The sequence below is a fragment of the Quercus lobata genome, chromosome 4 (assembly GCF_001633185.2).
Source record: "Quercus lobata isolate SW786 chromosome 4, ValleyOak3.0 Primary Assembly, whole genome shotgun sequence".
NCBI classification, from domain to species: Eukaryota; Viridiplantae; Streptophyta; class Magnoliopsida; order Fagales; family Fagaceae; genus Quercus; species Quercus lobata.
This window is the reverse complement of record NC_044907.1, coordinates 74,512,879-74,528,861: the sequence shown is the minus strand read 5'-3', so window position 1 is coordinate 74,528,861 and position 15,983 is coordinate 74,512,879. Positions and strand designations below refer to the sequence as shown.

Genomic DNA, 15,983 nt, shown 5'->3' with positions numbered 1-15,983 from the left:
ATCAAAGTTTGTATTTATATAAAAATTTTAGTTCATTAAATGTGTCAATGGAATAAATATACATTAACTATCTATAGGTATGCACTAATTATATATATAAGTATTTTATATATGAAACTATTTTATATGTTTTTTTTTATAAAAATTATATAGGAAAGCAAAAACCTCATATGAGAGATCATGCGGTTCTTTCATGTGGTGCTTTGTTAGACTAATTTTTCATTTAGCTTTTCACCTCAAATTCTTTACATTTTTTGGATTTAAATAAAATTCTATTAATAGGATATTACTATTTTCACTGAGTGTTTAACCTAACACTATTATATTTCAATTACATATACTTGACATCATAAATTTCGGATGATATTTCCATAAGCCAACTAAACATTAACACGAAATTACAAATTTTTTATGCTAACTCCAAGCTAATGAAGAAACAAAAATTATGATTTAGAATTTCATCCCAAAAAAAAAAAAAGATTAAACAAACAATCAACTTATTACACCACATTTTTTTTTAGAATATATTACACTGCATAATAACTAATTTCTAATTTATGTAACATTTTCTCTATAGTCTAAATTATTCATCCCCTTAATTTTGTATTACATTATTAATTTAACAAAAACCTCTTTATGTTATTACAACATTACTTCATGTTGTTACTTTAAAATATTTTAAACATTCTATATAAGCTTTTCACATAACAACTTACAACATTATGGAGACCTCATGTGTGAGAGCATAAAGTTCTACCAAATGGCACATTCCTTCCTTAAAACTCTCTCATTTAGGCTTACACTCATTAAAGTTTGCATTTATATCAAATTTTTAGTTTATTAAATGTGTCAATGGAATAATTACATATATTAAATATCTATAAGCGTGCATATAAACTCTCTCATTTAGGCTTCCACTCATCAAAATTCGCATTTATGTCAAATTTTTAGTTCATTAAATGTGTCAATGGAGTAAATACACATATTAATTATGCATAATTGTGCACTAGTTTATATGTGTATATATATATATGAGTTCTTTTTAATTTTATATAACTAAACAAAAACCTCATGTGGGAGAACATGTTGTTCTGCCATGTGGTGCTTTGTTAGAGTAATTTTTCAATTAGCTTTCCACCTCACATTCTTTACATATTTAGGATTATAATAAAATTCTATTAGTATGATATTATTATTTTCATGGAGTGTTTAACCTACCACTATCATAATTCAATAGCATAAATGTGACATCATAAATTTTCTTTGATATTTCTATAAGACAAGTAAACATTAATATTATATTTAAAAAAAATTATGATTAAACAAAAAATCAACTTAGTACACCACATAATAATTAATTTCTAATGTACCCTATAGTCCAAATTCTTCATCCCCTTAATTTTATATTACATCATTAATTTAACAAAAATCTCTTCAAGTTATAGCAACATTACTTGATGTTATCACTTAAAAATATTTTGAATATTTTATATAACCTTTTCACATACAAGCTTACAACATTATTTGCGCATTGTGCGGTCCCCCATCATTAGTTTAATTAATAAATGGGAATGAAAAATAACATTAAAATATATCTTTATATGTAACTTAGAATGTAACATATGCATCTTCGCTCCACTATATCTTTTGTAACAAAGTTAATTATGTAGGTTCAGCTCTTAATTAAATTCAAACTAACACATGCTTGTACCATGTATTCAACTTAATTGTCTCTAGTGTACTGTATTGATCAATGCTAATATACACACCACTTTGTACTTAAGTATTAGAAGTGTCCTATTTAGGAGGAAACTTGGAGCTCAAAAGTAGACATTAAATTAAATAGGGGTAATACTAAATTGGGAGCTCACACGTATAAGCATAAAATTCTTCTAGCGCACACAAAATTAAATAGCCTTAGCTAGCATTTTCAAAGTCCAAACCCCTAGCATAGACTTTCCATTCACATATATAGGTATCATATGAGCCTCTTTTTCTAACTTGCATGCATTAGCATAGCAAATGGGAAACTCATGGGCATGTTTCACTCCCAAGGGCGTAACCTTCACAAAAAAACCCTCAAAACGTTTACCAAACTCTTCTTCAACCAAAAGGACTAAGAAAAAGGATGAGAAGCTTGAGTTTGATGATGCTCTCATTCACCAACAGGCTCTTGCTGCAGCTTTCCTCTTCCACCAGCATCAGCAGAACGGTTCTCTACCCCTTAACCTTAACAGATCCACTTCTGTGGTGTACCCATCTACAGCTACTCCTAAAAAGCTTCCAAAGAGTTCAAGTTCTAGACAGAGGTCACGTACTAATCATTCTCCCATTCAGCCTCTTCAGCTTGTTAACAAGGTTTGACTTTGTTTCTTTTTTGTTTTTAGTGATTCTTGAGTTCATTTGCTGGAGAATATGTGTTTATAATTCTTGTTTTGAGCTATTCAAAGTTGATTCATGAATGAACAATGAGGATTCTATGGTTTTTGGATCATTAATTGTGTCATAGTTTTATACTTCTTTTACTAAAAAACATAAGTATTCCCAAGTGAAAACAGATTTCGTATAGTCTAGATTTTCATCAATATAGTTTTATTTCTCCTTGTTCTTCCTCCTCCTTTTTGTGAATTGAACTACTATCAATTTTTATTTTTTATTTTTTACAAATAAATGTAAAGCTAGTGGATGATAATTGATAAACCACCACCTTGCTATTATGAACTGGTAAATCGTAAATGTAAGTATTTAAGTATTTTTCTAATATGCTAATACTTGTATAGAGTTTCTTACCGTACAGTATATAAGTTTCTCTTTAAAACATATAGTACATATAGTTGCTTTGAATTTAATTTTCCTTATAGAAGATAACATTGTTTATGATTATTTGATTAATAGAACAACATGCTTGAAATTAATTATAAAACCTAATGTACTTTGCATGGACTTAAAGAGTTGAATATTAATTTTATCATTTTTAACTTTTTATGACATGAGATAGAGTGTAAATGGTCATTTAACCATTATTCTAGTAGGGCAAGACTTATATCCCGTGCTTTGGATGAACTATTGCGTTGACATGTGGCATTTTTAGGATATATGTTGTGCCTATTTTGCATCTAGGTACGTAGAGCATTGGATGCAAGCCAAACCCATCCTAACAAAGGATAGGAATTTGATTTTTATTTTTATTTTTTCACTCAATAGTCTTTGAATGAGTTGGTATTGTACAATAGCACACGGACCAGTTCAAGGAGCGACCTCTTGGCCTTTGTAAAATATATTGAAAAGATTGTTTTTAGCCATAGGTAAAGATATCTTATTCTAAAGGATTAATATATACTATGATATTAGATTACATCACGTTTTTATGAGGATTTTAAGCAAAGAGTTCTCATTTGTCAAAGGACTACACATTGTATCATGGCCTTGTAAGATTTCAACTCAAACCATAAAATTCAGTGGGTTTGGTCAAACATCAAACGTTCACAAAAGATTTTCATAAATGATGGCTGGAAATATCCATGGATTCCACTGTTGTGGTCTAACTTGTAGGTTGAGGAGTCGCAACTAGTTAGTGACCTCAACAATTCGAAGACTCAAAATGGAAATGTCAAGTCCAATATCTTTGTTGTGCTTTTGCCTTAAGTTACATGACCTTCATGCCACATTGAAGGAAGCTAATTAATTTCTTCTGACTCTAGCCATACGAGACAAGTCTACCTATATTACCACTCTTGCCCATGGTAGGGCAATTCAGAGGCTGAGATTAATCTAAGCAACACATATTCAATAGGTTTAGGGGCACAAAATTGTTCACAATTGTTGTTGTGCTATGTTGTATCAGTATATAATAAAAGTGCTGTCAATAGTGAATTCGTGTGAAAGTAATGTTACTTTCTCTTGACATAATTTACCACCATAGCAAAATTGTGAGAAAAAAAAAAGGTTGTGTCCCTAATCAAGTGTTCTACCAAATGTCAGACTTTTGTTTACCATGCATACTGCAGACAGAAAAGAAAAAGAAAAAGAAAAAGAATAAATAAAAATAAAAATAAAATTATTTACCGAGCATTAGTTGAACAGCATCAACCCAAGAGGAATAAATTGATCTTGGAGCAATTCTTGGTCTGTCAGTTAAATTTACTATTTTTCATTGATGCTCTAGTGGAATGCAAGTTGGATGAAGCTGTAAATTTTTCTTGGCAACATTTCTTTGTTGCTTAGTTATTACTTTTTACCATCAAAAAATTACCTTTTCAGCAATTTGAATGCTTGTGACATCAAAAATGAATCCGTTTACTACAATATATATATATATATATATATATATATATATATATATAAAGACTAATCTTTGGATTACAACCAAATGAGACTAAAAGACAGTACTTAGAAAGTATGCAATTGAATGTAGGCTTCAAGTGTGGACTGAACACGGAGTAGGGTTAATGGGACAAGTTAGGCAGTGTGGAGCGGATGCATTTTACACGAGTTTGTGGAAAATTGATGTTATCTATTTCTTATAATTGCCTATCATACATGCGTTAATTGATCTTAACCCAAAATGCTGTTCAAACACTTGCATACAATCACTTTGATTTTGTATTTTTTACAGCGCTGTTCATTAGGAGATGGAAAGAATGATGGTTATATATATGTCATCCAGTAAAAGTATATTCTTCCAATTATATATCATCCAACATCTTATTTTGTTAAGTTCCATTCCTTAGGATCTAAATACTGATGGCCTGGAAACCATACATTTTGTTCTTGTTCACGGAGGTGGCTTTGGTGCTTGGTGTTGGTATAAAACAATCACACTATTGGAAGAAAGTGGATATAGAGTTGATGCAGTTGACTTAGCAGGTTCTGGAATTCATACATTTGATACAAACCGCATTACGAGTCTTGCACAATACGTAAAGCCACTTACTGATATGCTAGAGAAACTTGGAGATGGAGAAAAGGTTTTTTGCTCTCTCTCTTTGAATCTATGCTAGAATAATAATGTGAAATTACAGTGCACTAATATTTTTTGACATTCATATATGCTTATAAGGTATTAAAAAAAATTGCCAATGCCTTTGATTAGTTGGTCTTGGTTAGTTGGTTTGTTATTCTCAATTGCAATTTATAAGGATAAGACCCTCATATGGGTGTTATCTTATACAGAGATAACTAATACAGAAAAGGGATGATTAAACAATAATCATTTTTGGTATTCTCACTTTCTTGCACTTTAATTTAGTATATCTATATTTTATTTATTCTCTATCTGTAATTTCATATATATATATATATATATATATATTCAGGTGGACAAAATATTCTGGTAAAATTCACCTGCCTTTATAAAAATAAGAAACTTACGAGCTTTATGGGGGAAATAATTGAAACTAAATTCAGCATTGACATATGTTGATCCCTAATATGCTTTGTGGGAGAAATGATTGAAACTAAATTCAGCATTGGCATATGTTTATCCACAATATGTCAATTTTAACATCTTTATGCCATTTTTATCCATATCAGTAATGTTGGTAAATTTTTCCATTTAGATGTACTGGGGCTAAAATTTTTCTTTTAAATGCAGGTGATTTTGGTGGGACATGATTTTGGTGGTGCTTGTATTTCATATGTAATGGAGTTGTTTCCATCTAAAATCTCAAAAGCAATTTTTATAGCTGCAGCAATGTTGAGTAGTGGGCAGAGTTCCCTTGATATGTTTTCCCAACCGGTTGTTCTTCACTCTATAATTTCTTGGACTCAAAAAGTGGGAAAGAAAAGAGAGAATAATACTGAACTCATGCACCTTTGGTTTCATTCATAAATCATAACTGTAACAAGGGAAACCTCATTTTATTTTCCAAGTGACTTCAGGTTTATATGCCTCCTTAATCTGTAAAATGATCCTCTTCATTTGAAATGAATCCATTTCATAGTTCAGATTGAATGTTAAAAATGTAAAGGTGTATCAAGTGTCGCACTATTTAAAATTTAAAATTACATGGCACTCTATACACTATTAGATCCAAGTGATGAAATCTTAACTGTGGAATGTACTTCCACCATTTCTAGTGAAATGGAGAGGATATACCTAACCTTAATTATTTTAGATCTGTATATACTTAGATGCCTCATTTTTATGAAATACACTCTTGAATATATTGTTTGTTAAGTTTCAATCCTTGACATTTTTTATTATATCAAATTCGCTGCATAGGATTTAATTAAGTATGAAGGAAGCTCTGAAGTCCAATGTTCCAAAGATTATTTTCTAGCATGAGATTTATGTAACTGGTTTTTTTTCTAAAACTGGTAATCTATGCTATAACAGACAGGTTCAAATGATCTGATGCAACAAGCTCAGATATTTTTGTACACCAACGGGAAAGATCAGCCTCCAACTGCTATAGATCTTGACAAAGATTTGGTGAAAGAATTCTTGTTCAATCAAAGTCCTGCTAAGGTATATTTATAATATTGTCATTACTGCTTGAATTAAACATTCTTGGACCAGGTCTAATTTAAGAGTGTGATATCAATACAATGCCGGAGATTAAGTTTTAATTCTCCATGTCCAGGATGTTGCATTGTCATTAGTTTCAATGAGGCCAATCCCTTTTGCACCAGTTATAGAGAAACTCTCACTTTCTGATGTGAATTATGGCTCTGTCCGGCAATTCTATATCGGAACTCATGAAGATTGTGCCATACCAGTTGCTCTGCAGGAGAACATGATAAAGACAAATCCCCCAGAACAGGTTTTTTGGCTCAAAGGTTCTGATCATGCACCTTTCTTCTCAAGACCTCAGTCCCTACACAAAATACTAGTAGAGATATCACAAATTCCATCAAAGCAAGCCTGAATCCTACTGCACCAAAGCCTGGTGTGGTAAATTTCTGGCACAGTGTGGCCTACATATAGTAAGTAGCATGATGCATATCTGATCAAAGTTAACCAACCACGATATATAACACGATCATGTGCTTGAATATGCTATTGTTTTCTTTGTGTAGCTGTAAAATTTATAAATAGTTATACATCTGGCATCTTCCAATCTTTATAGTACATGTATTTCATGTGCTTGTTAGTACAAATGAGCATGTATGAATTTAAGTTTACAAATTTGTATAGTAACTAAATACGAAGTTTAAAGGAATATGAAGAAAGTTGTTGACAATATCTATTTGTAATTTTAATTCTACGTACGAATATTACTAAATATTAAATGAAGTTACAAATATTACTAAATATTAAATGAAGTACTACTTATGAAATAGATAGATTTAATAGTTTTGAAAGAAAAACATTGCAGTAGAACTCACTCAGTACCATGATAGGGCATACTCTTTTACTTCAAAGTACAACAAATAGCTCTAATAAAAGTGGGACTGCACTCCAATTGGTACACATTTACTTAAGATTGATCCTTGTCCTAACAATTGATGGTAAGTCAAACGCTATGAATTTCTGGGGGCTGTTGGGGTCTTTTGGTGCATGGTCACATCTCAATCACTAAAAGGTTGGCCTTATTGGATCCTGGTTTAGCTTTGAGACTGATTTTAACTTGGTTTGACACTTAAAAGTCTACTTCCATGGTTTATGTTATTTTTCTACATACTGCTGCTCTGTTACAGGAAGTGTGTTTGTATACATGAATTCCTCAGACAAAATCCCAACATTCCTACTATTACATTGGTGAGTACATGCTAAATATGGTCCTTAGAGTTAGATGACCATAGCACAATCGAAGGAGGAGATTTCAGTGAAGGGGGTTTCTGTAGTTGACTTCTAGTGATATTAGTGGAGATACTTTCCTTAACACACCCGTCAAGATGGAGTGTATGTTCATTACACCCAACTCGTGATTGGCCAAGTGATTTGGTGAATAAGTCAGCAGTTATAACAATCAATCTCTATGTGCTTTGTGCACTAATGGAAGACAAGATTTGAGCCTATCAAGATTCTATATGGTAACCTTGTTCTTGCAAGATATGATTAATCTGTAATAAGGTATGCCAGAAGTTGTTTAAACCAAGTGATCTCATGATAAATAGTTACTACTGATCTATAGTCTGCCTTCGATGATGAACCTGAAACAATTGTTTACTTCTTTATCTTCCAAGAAATAAGTGACAGACCAAGGAATATGCAGTATCCAATGACCAATCGACAAGTGTCCCTACAAGAAATAGCCTTATTCTGTACTGAGGCTATTTCTGATTTACTCAACTTGATAACGTGTATGTTTATAGATTCTTTCCATGTTCTTTGATGTGATTCTATCACTTAACCAAGTTAAGTTCTAATCCAAGATTGCCATTGAAAAGAATTTTGTGGAAACCAATCTTTTTCCAATCTTGACATGAATTTGGTTGACCGAGTATTTAAGTACTTAAATTTAATTAGTCATCAGACCTTGTAAGATGTTACATAAATTGAGTTCATCTATGGCATCTCATGTGCATGCGTGTGTGTGTTTATTAACTAGAATAGATTACTCGTGATTATCTGAGCTGGCTTTGCATACATAATTAAATCTTGGAGCCAAAACTAATAGGTAAGATTACAAATTGGCAGCAGTGGCAGCTCTACTTGCAGCCAAGAGTACTTCAGGGAAGGTTAATAGCATTCTCTGCAATTTTCTCACAGCCTGCAATTTTATCACATAAAGGAGTGTGAAAGTGTTTACTTGGAACAAATTAGTGGCCATCCCACAACCTGTGCCCTGCCACACACAAAACACATACGCTTAAAAATTATTTACTTTGAAATTCTTTAAAAGGGTGTCATAATCAACTTCTTAGGTAATGCAAATAAGATTGTATAACGAATAGAGAGATTCAATTTCCTTTGTGAAGGGCCAAACAGTTGAAATTCCAAATGAATAAGACTCAGCTGAAAGATTTAGAGATAAATCTCTCCAAAAAACCCAAATTATAGGCAGGGAGGATCTTATTTACTTTTCTATTTAAGAGAAACCGCAAAACAACTAAGTGAAGTTCAAGGACAATATCATTTGGTTGTTATAACTTTTCCACCCTCAAGAATGGAGCCAATATCATCAAGGACAAAGCCGTAATGATAAAAATGGTTGGGATATTAATACCGAGTTACTTCAGGAATCCTTCAATATGTGAGCAATTACCATACTCATTGTGACAAAAACGTCATTCCCAACAAATCAGATGTGTGAATCTGGTTCCAAAATTTGCCAAATATTTAATAAAAATCTCATAATCCCAACACTTTATCATCTGAAAAAACAGACAAGACATAGTGACATAGTCAAATACTGGCCTTTTGTTATCAAAGAGCAAGATCCTGGCACCAGGACTTTAAACCCGGTATACACTCTCCATCATAAACCATATGATACAACCCAACACAATAAGATTTACTTGAGTAAAATCCACAAATGCTGTGGTCATATGTTAGGCCTATTCTAAATAGGTCTGGGTCAAGATAGAGAAGTGAAATACTTCAAAAAATATCATAAATGATCCCAGATATTTTCCCTCAATACTTAATCATCTGCAAAAGTCTAAGTTGTCAGACAACATGGATTCTCCAAGAGGTATATTCTTGGTGCCTCCTAATTAGTAATAACTTCTCATGACTACCAGCAATTACTCCACAAAAAGGGAATGGCACTAGCACAATATAAGAGCCTTAAACAAGAAATAGACAATATGCTTAAAATAATATAACAAGAAACCCCATGGTTTTGTTGATTAAATGAAATGTATACAACGACCAAGCTAAGTTTCTACCCTCCACCTCTGAAACAAAATCAACTAAAGAATCGCAAAGCGAGTAGAGATAGAATCTGGGTTGTCAGGTTTGAAAGAATTCTTGAAGGAGAGAATGATGATTCCTTCTCTCTCTTGGGCCACCGGTGAAAGAAGAAGAAGAACTCCTACTAGAGGTTTTCAGTTTGGGAGAGAAGAACGCTAGAAAGAAAAGACTCCGTTGTTTGTTTTTCTGTGTTTTTGCTTTTATATATTACCTGCTTATCCGGTAACTAGTTTTCATTAAAAATAAATAAATGATCAAGAGTAAGACACGTAAAATATAAGTACAAGATTTAAAGGGTGTACCACCTAAAATCTCTAATTTCTTCTTAGTATTTAGGAAGTTAGTTATGACTTCTAATCTAATTAGATAATTCTTATTCTTAAAAAGTTAAAAATAGAGTTAAAATTGTAATTTAATAAAAAAAAAACTACTAGATAAATTTTTTTTCCTAAAAATTAGGACTCTATTTGAATATATCTCACGCACGTTTAGTACATTTTTTACCTAATAACTAATACACACTTAACCTAACAGGTTACTTATTTTCAAAAACTAAAGCAGTTTACTTATTTTCAAATCCTAAATTTTAGTTTCTTAAAAATTCATTCCTGTGTAACCTCACTAATAATAGATAAATTTAAATTGAAAAATTACATTTAACTCAAAATAATAATAAAAGGCTCATCGCACATGTGGAGCCCATGTGATGAAGCTAGTATTATCTAAATTTTGTTAAACGGTGAAGTTAATTATCTAAATTTTTATTTTTAGTTTTCAAAAGTTTTATTTTTAGTGCGCTACTGCTAATCTCCTGCCCTATCCAAAAAGACGGCTCTAAAAAATTTAGGTATTAATTTATAAGTTGATCTCACTAAATAGGCAACTCGTACTCTCTTTGTTTAAGGTCAATATTTGAATATGCGTGTGGAATTGAAATTTCCTTTCTTCATTGGCATGCCTTTGCCGGCTGAGACCTGAAAGTACCAGAAGGACAACTGTGAAAGACATGGCTAATGGCTTGGTCTTTGTCTGTTAGCTTGACCTATAAGTTCTAATTAAATTTTTTGATCAGATTATACTTAGTTTTATGTTATTTGACTGAGCATGACGATTCTGAACAAAAGAAGATGATTAAAGAAAAGAGCCAGCTTTCTTTTTTTGTAGAATAGTATTGTACTAAACAAACTAACTATTGTGGAACCAGCAATGATGAAAACTATATCTATTGCGTAAGAAAACATAAAAGTAAATTTTATTATATAACTAATTGTATATCTAATCTTAAAAAACAGAAATAAATCCAACGCTCAAATGAAGAAAAAATTGACAATAAAAAATTGATTATATATTTATCTAAATAAATAAAAAATGACATACCAGCATACATAAATACCAATTTTTTTCCATTTTGTAACCAAATTAAAATGGTCTTTAATACAGTATTGGCTACTTTGCATTATACTATTAAGTAAGAAGACCACTTAGAATTCTAACTTGCTCTTCAAGTACATTTAATAATTTCTTACATTTTGACATTTACAACTTATATTTTCAAGGAGATAAAAAAATTCATCCACATTAAAATAGGATTACAAGAAATAATAAATACTTCTCTATATAGTAATAATATTATTATTATAAATAATTAATATTGTTATAATATTGCCTACTTATAATGTTTACAAAATTTATTAATAAAAATAAAAATAAAAATTGTGCGGAGCATGAGTCAACAACTAGTATATATAAAAGTAGAGACCTCATGTGGAAGAGCACGGGGTTCTTTCAAGTAACACATTTCTTGAGGCTTTCTTATCTAGGCTTCCATCTTATCAAAATTTGCATTTATGTAAAACTTTTAGTTCATTGAATATGTCAATGGAGTAAATACATATTAACTATCTATAGGTATGCACTAATTATATATATATATATATATATATATATAAGTATTTTATATGGTTTTTTTTATTATAAAAAATTATATAAGAAAGCAAAAATCTCATGTGAGAGACTATGCGGTTCTGTCATGTGGCACTTTGTTAAAGTAATTTTTCATTTAGCTTTTCATCTCAATTTTTTTTTTTTAAATTTAAATACTAATGTGGCATTTAAAAAATGCCAAATAACTTTTTTTAATAATATTTTAATGTTCACGTTTATGTCAGCAAGCAGGACATTCCGTCTGCCATGTAGGACTTTTTTGTTAGTAGGTTGACAGCAGGGACCAAAATGGAAACAATTTTCTGATTTCAGGGACTAAGGTAGATGCAAAATCAGTTTAGGGACCAAAATGAGAATTGACCCAAAATGAAGGGACCAAAAGTGTATTTTCGCATTTTTTCTAATATGCTAATACTTATATAGAATTTTTTAGGTATAGTATTTTAGGTTTCTCATTAAAACATATAGTTGCTTCAAATTTAATTTTCCTTAGAGAAGATAATGTTGTTTATGATTATTTGATTAATACAACAACATGCTTGAAATGAATTGAGGAACTTAGGAACCTAATATACTACATGGACTTAAAGAGTTGATCTAAATTTTTTCATTTAAAACTTTTTATGACATGAGATAGAGTGTAAATTGTCGTTTAACCATTATTCTAGTAGGATAAGACTTCTATCCAATGCTCTGTGCTAAATTTAGCATTGACATATGTTGATCCCTAATAAGCTTTGTGGGAGAAATGACTGAAACTAAATTCAGCATTGGCATATGTTTATCCACAAAATGTCAATTTTGACATCTTTATGCCATTTTTATCCATATCAGTAATGTTGGTAAGATTTTCCATTTAGATGCACTAGAGCTAAAATTTTTCTTTTAAATGCAGGTGATTTTGGCAAGACATGATTTTGGTGGTGCTTGTATTTCATATGTAATGGAGTTGTTTCCATCTAAAATCTCAAAAGCAATTTTTATAGCTGCAGCAATGTTGAGTAGTGGGCAGAGTTCGCTTGATATGTTTTCCCAACAGGTTGTTCTTCACTCTATAATTTTTTGGACTCAAAAAAGTGGGAAAGAAAAGAGAGAATAATATTGAACTCATGCACCTTTGGTTTCATTCATAAATCATAACTGTAACAAGGGAAACGTCCTTTTTCCTATGTAGTGAGATATATGCCTCCTTAATCTGTAAAATGATCCTCTTCATTTGAAAGGGATCCATTTCATAGTTCAGATTAAACATTAAAAATTTAAAGATGTATCTGGTGTCACACCATTTAAAATTTTAAATTACATAGCACTCTATACACTATTAGATCCAAGAAATAAAATCTTAAAGGTAGAATATGCTTCCTCCATTTCCAGTGAAATGGAGAGGATATACTTAACTTTAATTCTTTTAGATCTGTATATACTTGATTTTGATGAATTACAGATTTTGATGAATTACACTCTTGAATGTATTGTTTGTTATGATTAGTTTCAATCCTTGACATCTTGTTATACAAATTTGCTGCATAGGATTTAATTTGGTATGAAGGAAGCTCTGAAGTCCAATGTTCCAAATATTATTTCTAGCATGAGATTTATGTAATTCACTTATTTCTTAAACTGATAATCTATGCTATTACAGACAGGTTCAAATATTCTGATTCGACAAGCTCCGAAATTTTTGTACACAAATGGGAAAGATCAGCCCCCAACTGCTATAGATCTTGACAAAGATTTGGTGAAAGACTTCTTGTTCAATCAAAGTCCTGCTAAGGTATCTTTATAATATTGTCATAACTGCTTGAATTAAACATTCTTGAACCAGTTCTAATTTAAGATTGTGATATCAATACAATGCTGAAGATTATTAAGCTTTTATTTTCTTTGATGTCCAGGAAGTTGCATTGTCATTAGTTTCAATGAGGCCAATACGTTTTGCGCCGGTTATAGAGAAACTCTCACTTTCTGATGTGAATTATGGCTGTGTCCGGCGATTCTTTATTGGAACCCATAAAGATTGTGCCATACCAGTTGCTCTACGAGAGAACATGATAAATATCCCCCAGAACAGGTTTTTCGGCTTAAAGGTTCTGATCATGCACCTTTCTTCTCAAGGCCTCAGTCCCTGCACAAAATTCTAGTAGAGATATCACAAATTCCACCAAAGCAGGTCTGAATCCTATTGCACCAAAGCCTGGTGTGATAAATATCTGGCACTGTGTGACCTGCATATACTAACTCCAATGTATTAAAGTAACAAAAATTATGATTAAACAAACAACCAAATTATTACACCACATAATAACTAATTTCTAATTTACTCTATAGTCTAAATTCTTCATCCCCTTAATTTTGTATTACATCATTAATTTAATAAAAACCTCTCTATGTTATCGCAATATTACTTAATGTTATTACTTTAAAATATTTTGAATATTCTATATAATTTTCTCACATATGAGCTTCCAGCATTATCCATGCATTGTGCGGGCCCATTACTAGTTTAATTAATAAATGAGAATGAAAAATAACATTAAATTATATATTTATATTTAACTTAGATTGTAACATGTTAGGTTCTAAATATTTAGGAATAAATGTTTAGGATCTAATTTTATGTATGTTGGCAAACCGAGTACTAATGCTCAAGATGGTTTAACTCAAGATTCAAGAACAGTCAATATGCAAAGAGAATAATTTAGAAACTGCAAGGCTCGACCAATCGAGAGACAAGCTCGACCGATCGAACATCGATTTCTGCAAAATTAAAATCAGGCCCAAAAGCCCGCAAAACGTTTAGGATTTGTGTCCAACACTACTAGGTATAAAAGGAAAACATTAAATTATGTTTTAGAAGCCCTAAGAAGACTTGTGAGTTACTCCTGTGAGATTTGTGAGGTTTTGTAACTTTCTAACTCAACAAGCATTTATCAGAAAGAAGATCCGTATACAAGAACCGGTGGAGATAAGTTGTTGCATATAAGATCAACTATTGCTAATGATCTAAAGTTTTGAGTGGGATCTCAAAGTCACAAACGGGGGTGTTTTTGTGCCACAAATTCACACAGAAGAGTCTGTGGATTCAAAGCTACATGTGGTCACATGAGTAAGTACTATAAGAGGTAGATTTAGATTTAGGGGAAAATTTATTGTAAAACTTCCATTCTTTTTAGTGAATTTTTTGCCTTAAGAATAGTTTAGGTTAATTCCTCCCCAGCTTTTTTACCTTAAAACTAGACGGTTTCATTGGTTTTTCTAGGTCATCATATCGCTTGTCTTTTTTACTTTTCTGCACATTAGTGATATGATTGTTTGTGTTTAACCTAGATCTGAAAAATAAACCTAAGTAACAACTTGGTTAACTAATTAGGTTAAACAATCTGAGAGTACAGGGGTCTAAATAATCCAACATAACATATGCATCTTCTCTCCACTATCTATGTAACAAAGTTAGTTATGTAGGTACAACTCTTAATTAAATTCAATCACACACATGGTTGTACCATGTATTCAATTTAATTGTCTCATAGTGTATTGTATTGACCAATGCTAATATACATGACACGACCTTGTACTTAAGTATTAGAATTTAGAAGTGTCCTATTTAGGGGCCAAATGGTCAAATACCACTGTTGGTCGAAATATGTAGCGATCAACTACTGTTTTGGAACTAATTGGCAATCTACCACTCTTTTGGAACTCAAGTTCCTCAAACTCGAGTTTGGCATGTTACTCAAATTTCAAGAACTCGAGTCCCATTAAAAATTTCCATTGTGGCAGTGGCTGAGCTAGACTTTTTTAAATTAGAAATGTCACCTCGAACTCGAGCTTGTGGAGCTTGAGTTCCTTCTAGACTTGTGCTTAACTGATGAAGTGCTTGATATGAGCAGAATTCTAGCAAATTCCTTGCATAAGTCATACGTTCCTTAGCGCTCTCTAGTAGCTTTGTGTCGAATCGATGCTATAATTCTTCAGTGGCAAGAGTCTCAAATCTCAATTGTTGTCTAAACCAAAATTTTTGAGCTCAAAAAATCATAAAGTCTGAGCAACTTAAAAAAAAAAAAAAAAACACTCAAATTTGCTTGGGACGGTATTGTTTTCAATCTCTTTGATTATATCTGATTTGCCAAAATCATCGATTGAACTTTGTACACGATCTCTAAGATTGGGGTTTTTGGGTTTTGTTCAAAGAGATCAAACCAAGTTGAGGAGAGAGGAAGTGAGAGGGGGAATAAGA

At 31.6% G+C, this 15,983-nt stretch overlaps 2 protein-coding genes across 2 annotated transcripts; both read left to right on the top strand.

Annotated features, from left to right (window-relative positions):
• The first annotated feature begins 2,022 nt into the window (after window positions 1-2,022).
• LOC115987624 (putative methylesterase 11, chloroplastic) lies at window positions 2,023-7,154 on the top strand. Its single transcript, XM_031111208.1, has 5 exons — window positions 2,023-2,358; window positions 4,731-4,967; window positions 5,594-5,737; window positions 6,338-6,469; window positions 6,585-7,154. Exons 1-5 carry the CDS (start codon window positions 2,023-2,025, stop codon window positions 6,867-6,869), a joined length of 1,134 nt encoding a protein of 377 aa, XP_030967068.1. The 3' UTR covers window positions 6,870-7,154.
• Window positions 7,155-12,422: 5,268 nt separating this feature from the next.
• LOC115984098 (putative methylesterase 11, chloroplastic) lies at window positions 12,423-14,031 on the top strand. Its single transcript, XM_031107001.1, has 3 exons — window positions 12,423-12,785; window positions 13,389-13,520; window positions 13,642-14,031. The coding sequence occupies exons 1-3, from the start codon at window positions 12,636-12,638 to the stop codon at window positions 13,885-13,887; spliced, it is 528 nt and encodes a 175-aa protein (XP_030962861.1). The 5' UTR covers window positions 12,423-12,635; the 3' UTR covers window positions 13,888-14,031.
• Window positions 14,032-15,983: the final 1,952 nt, after the last annotated feature.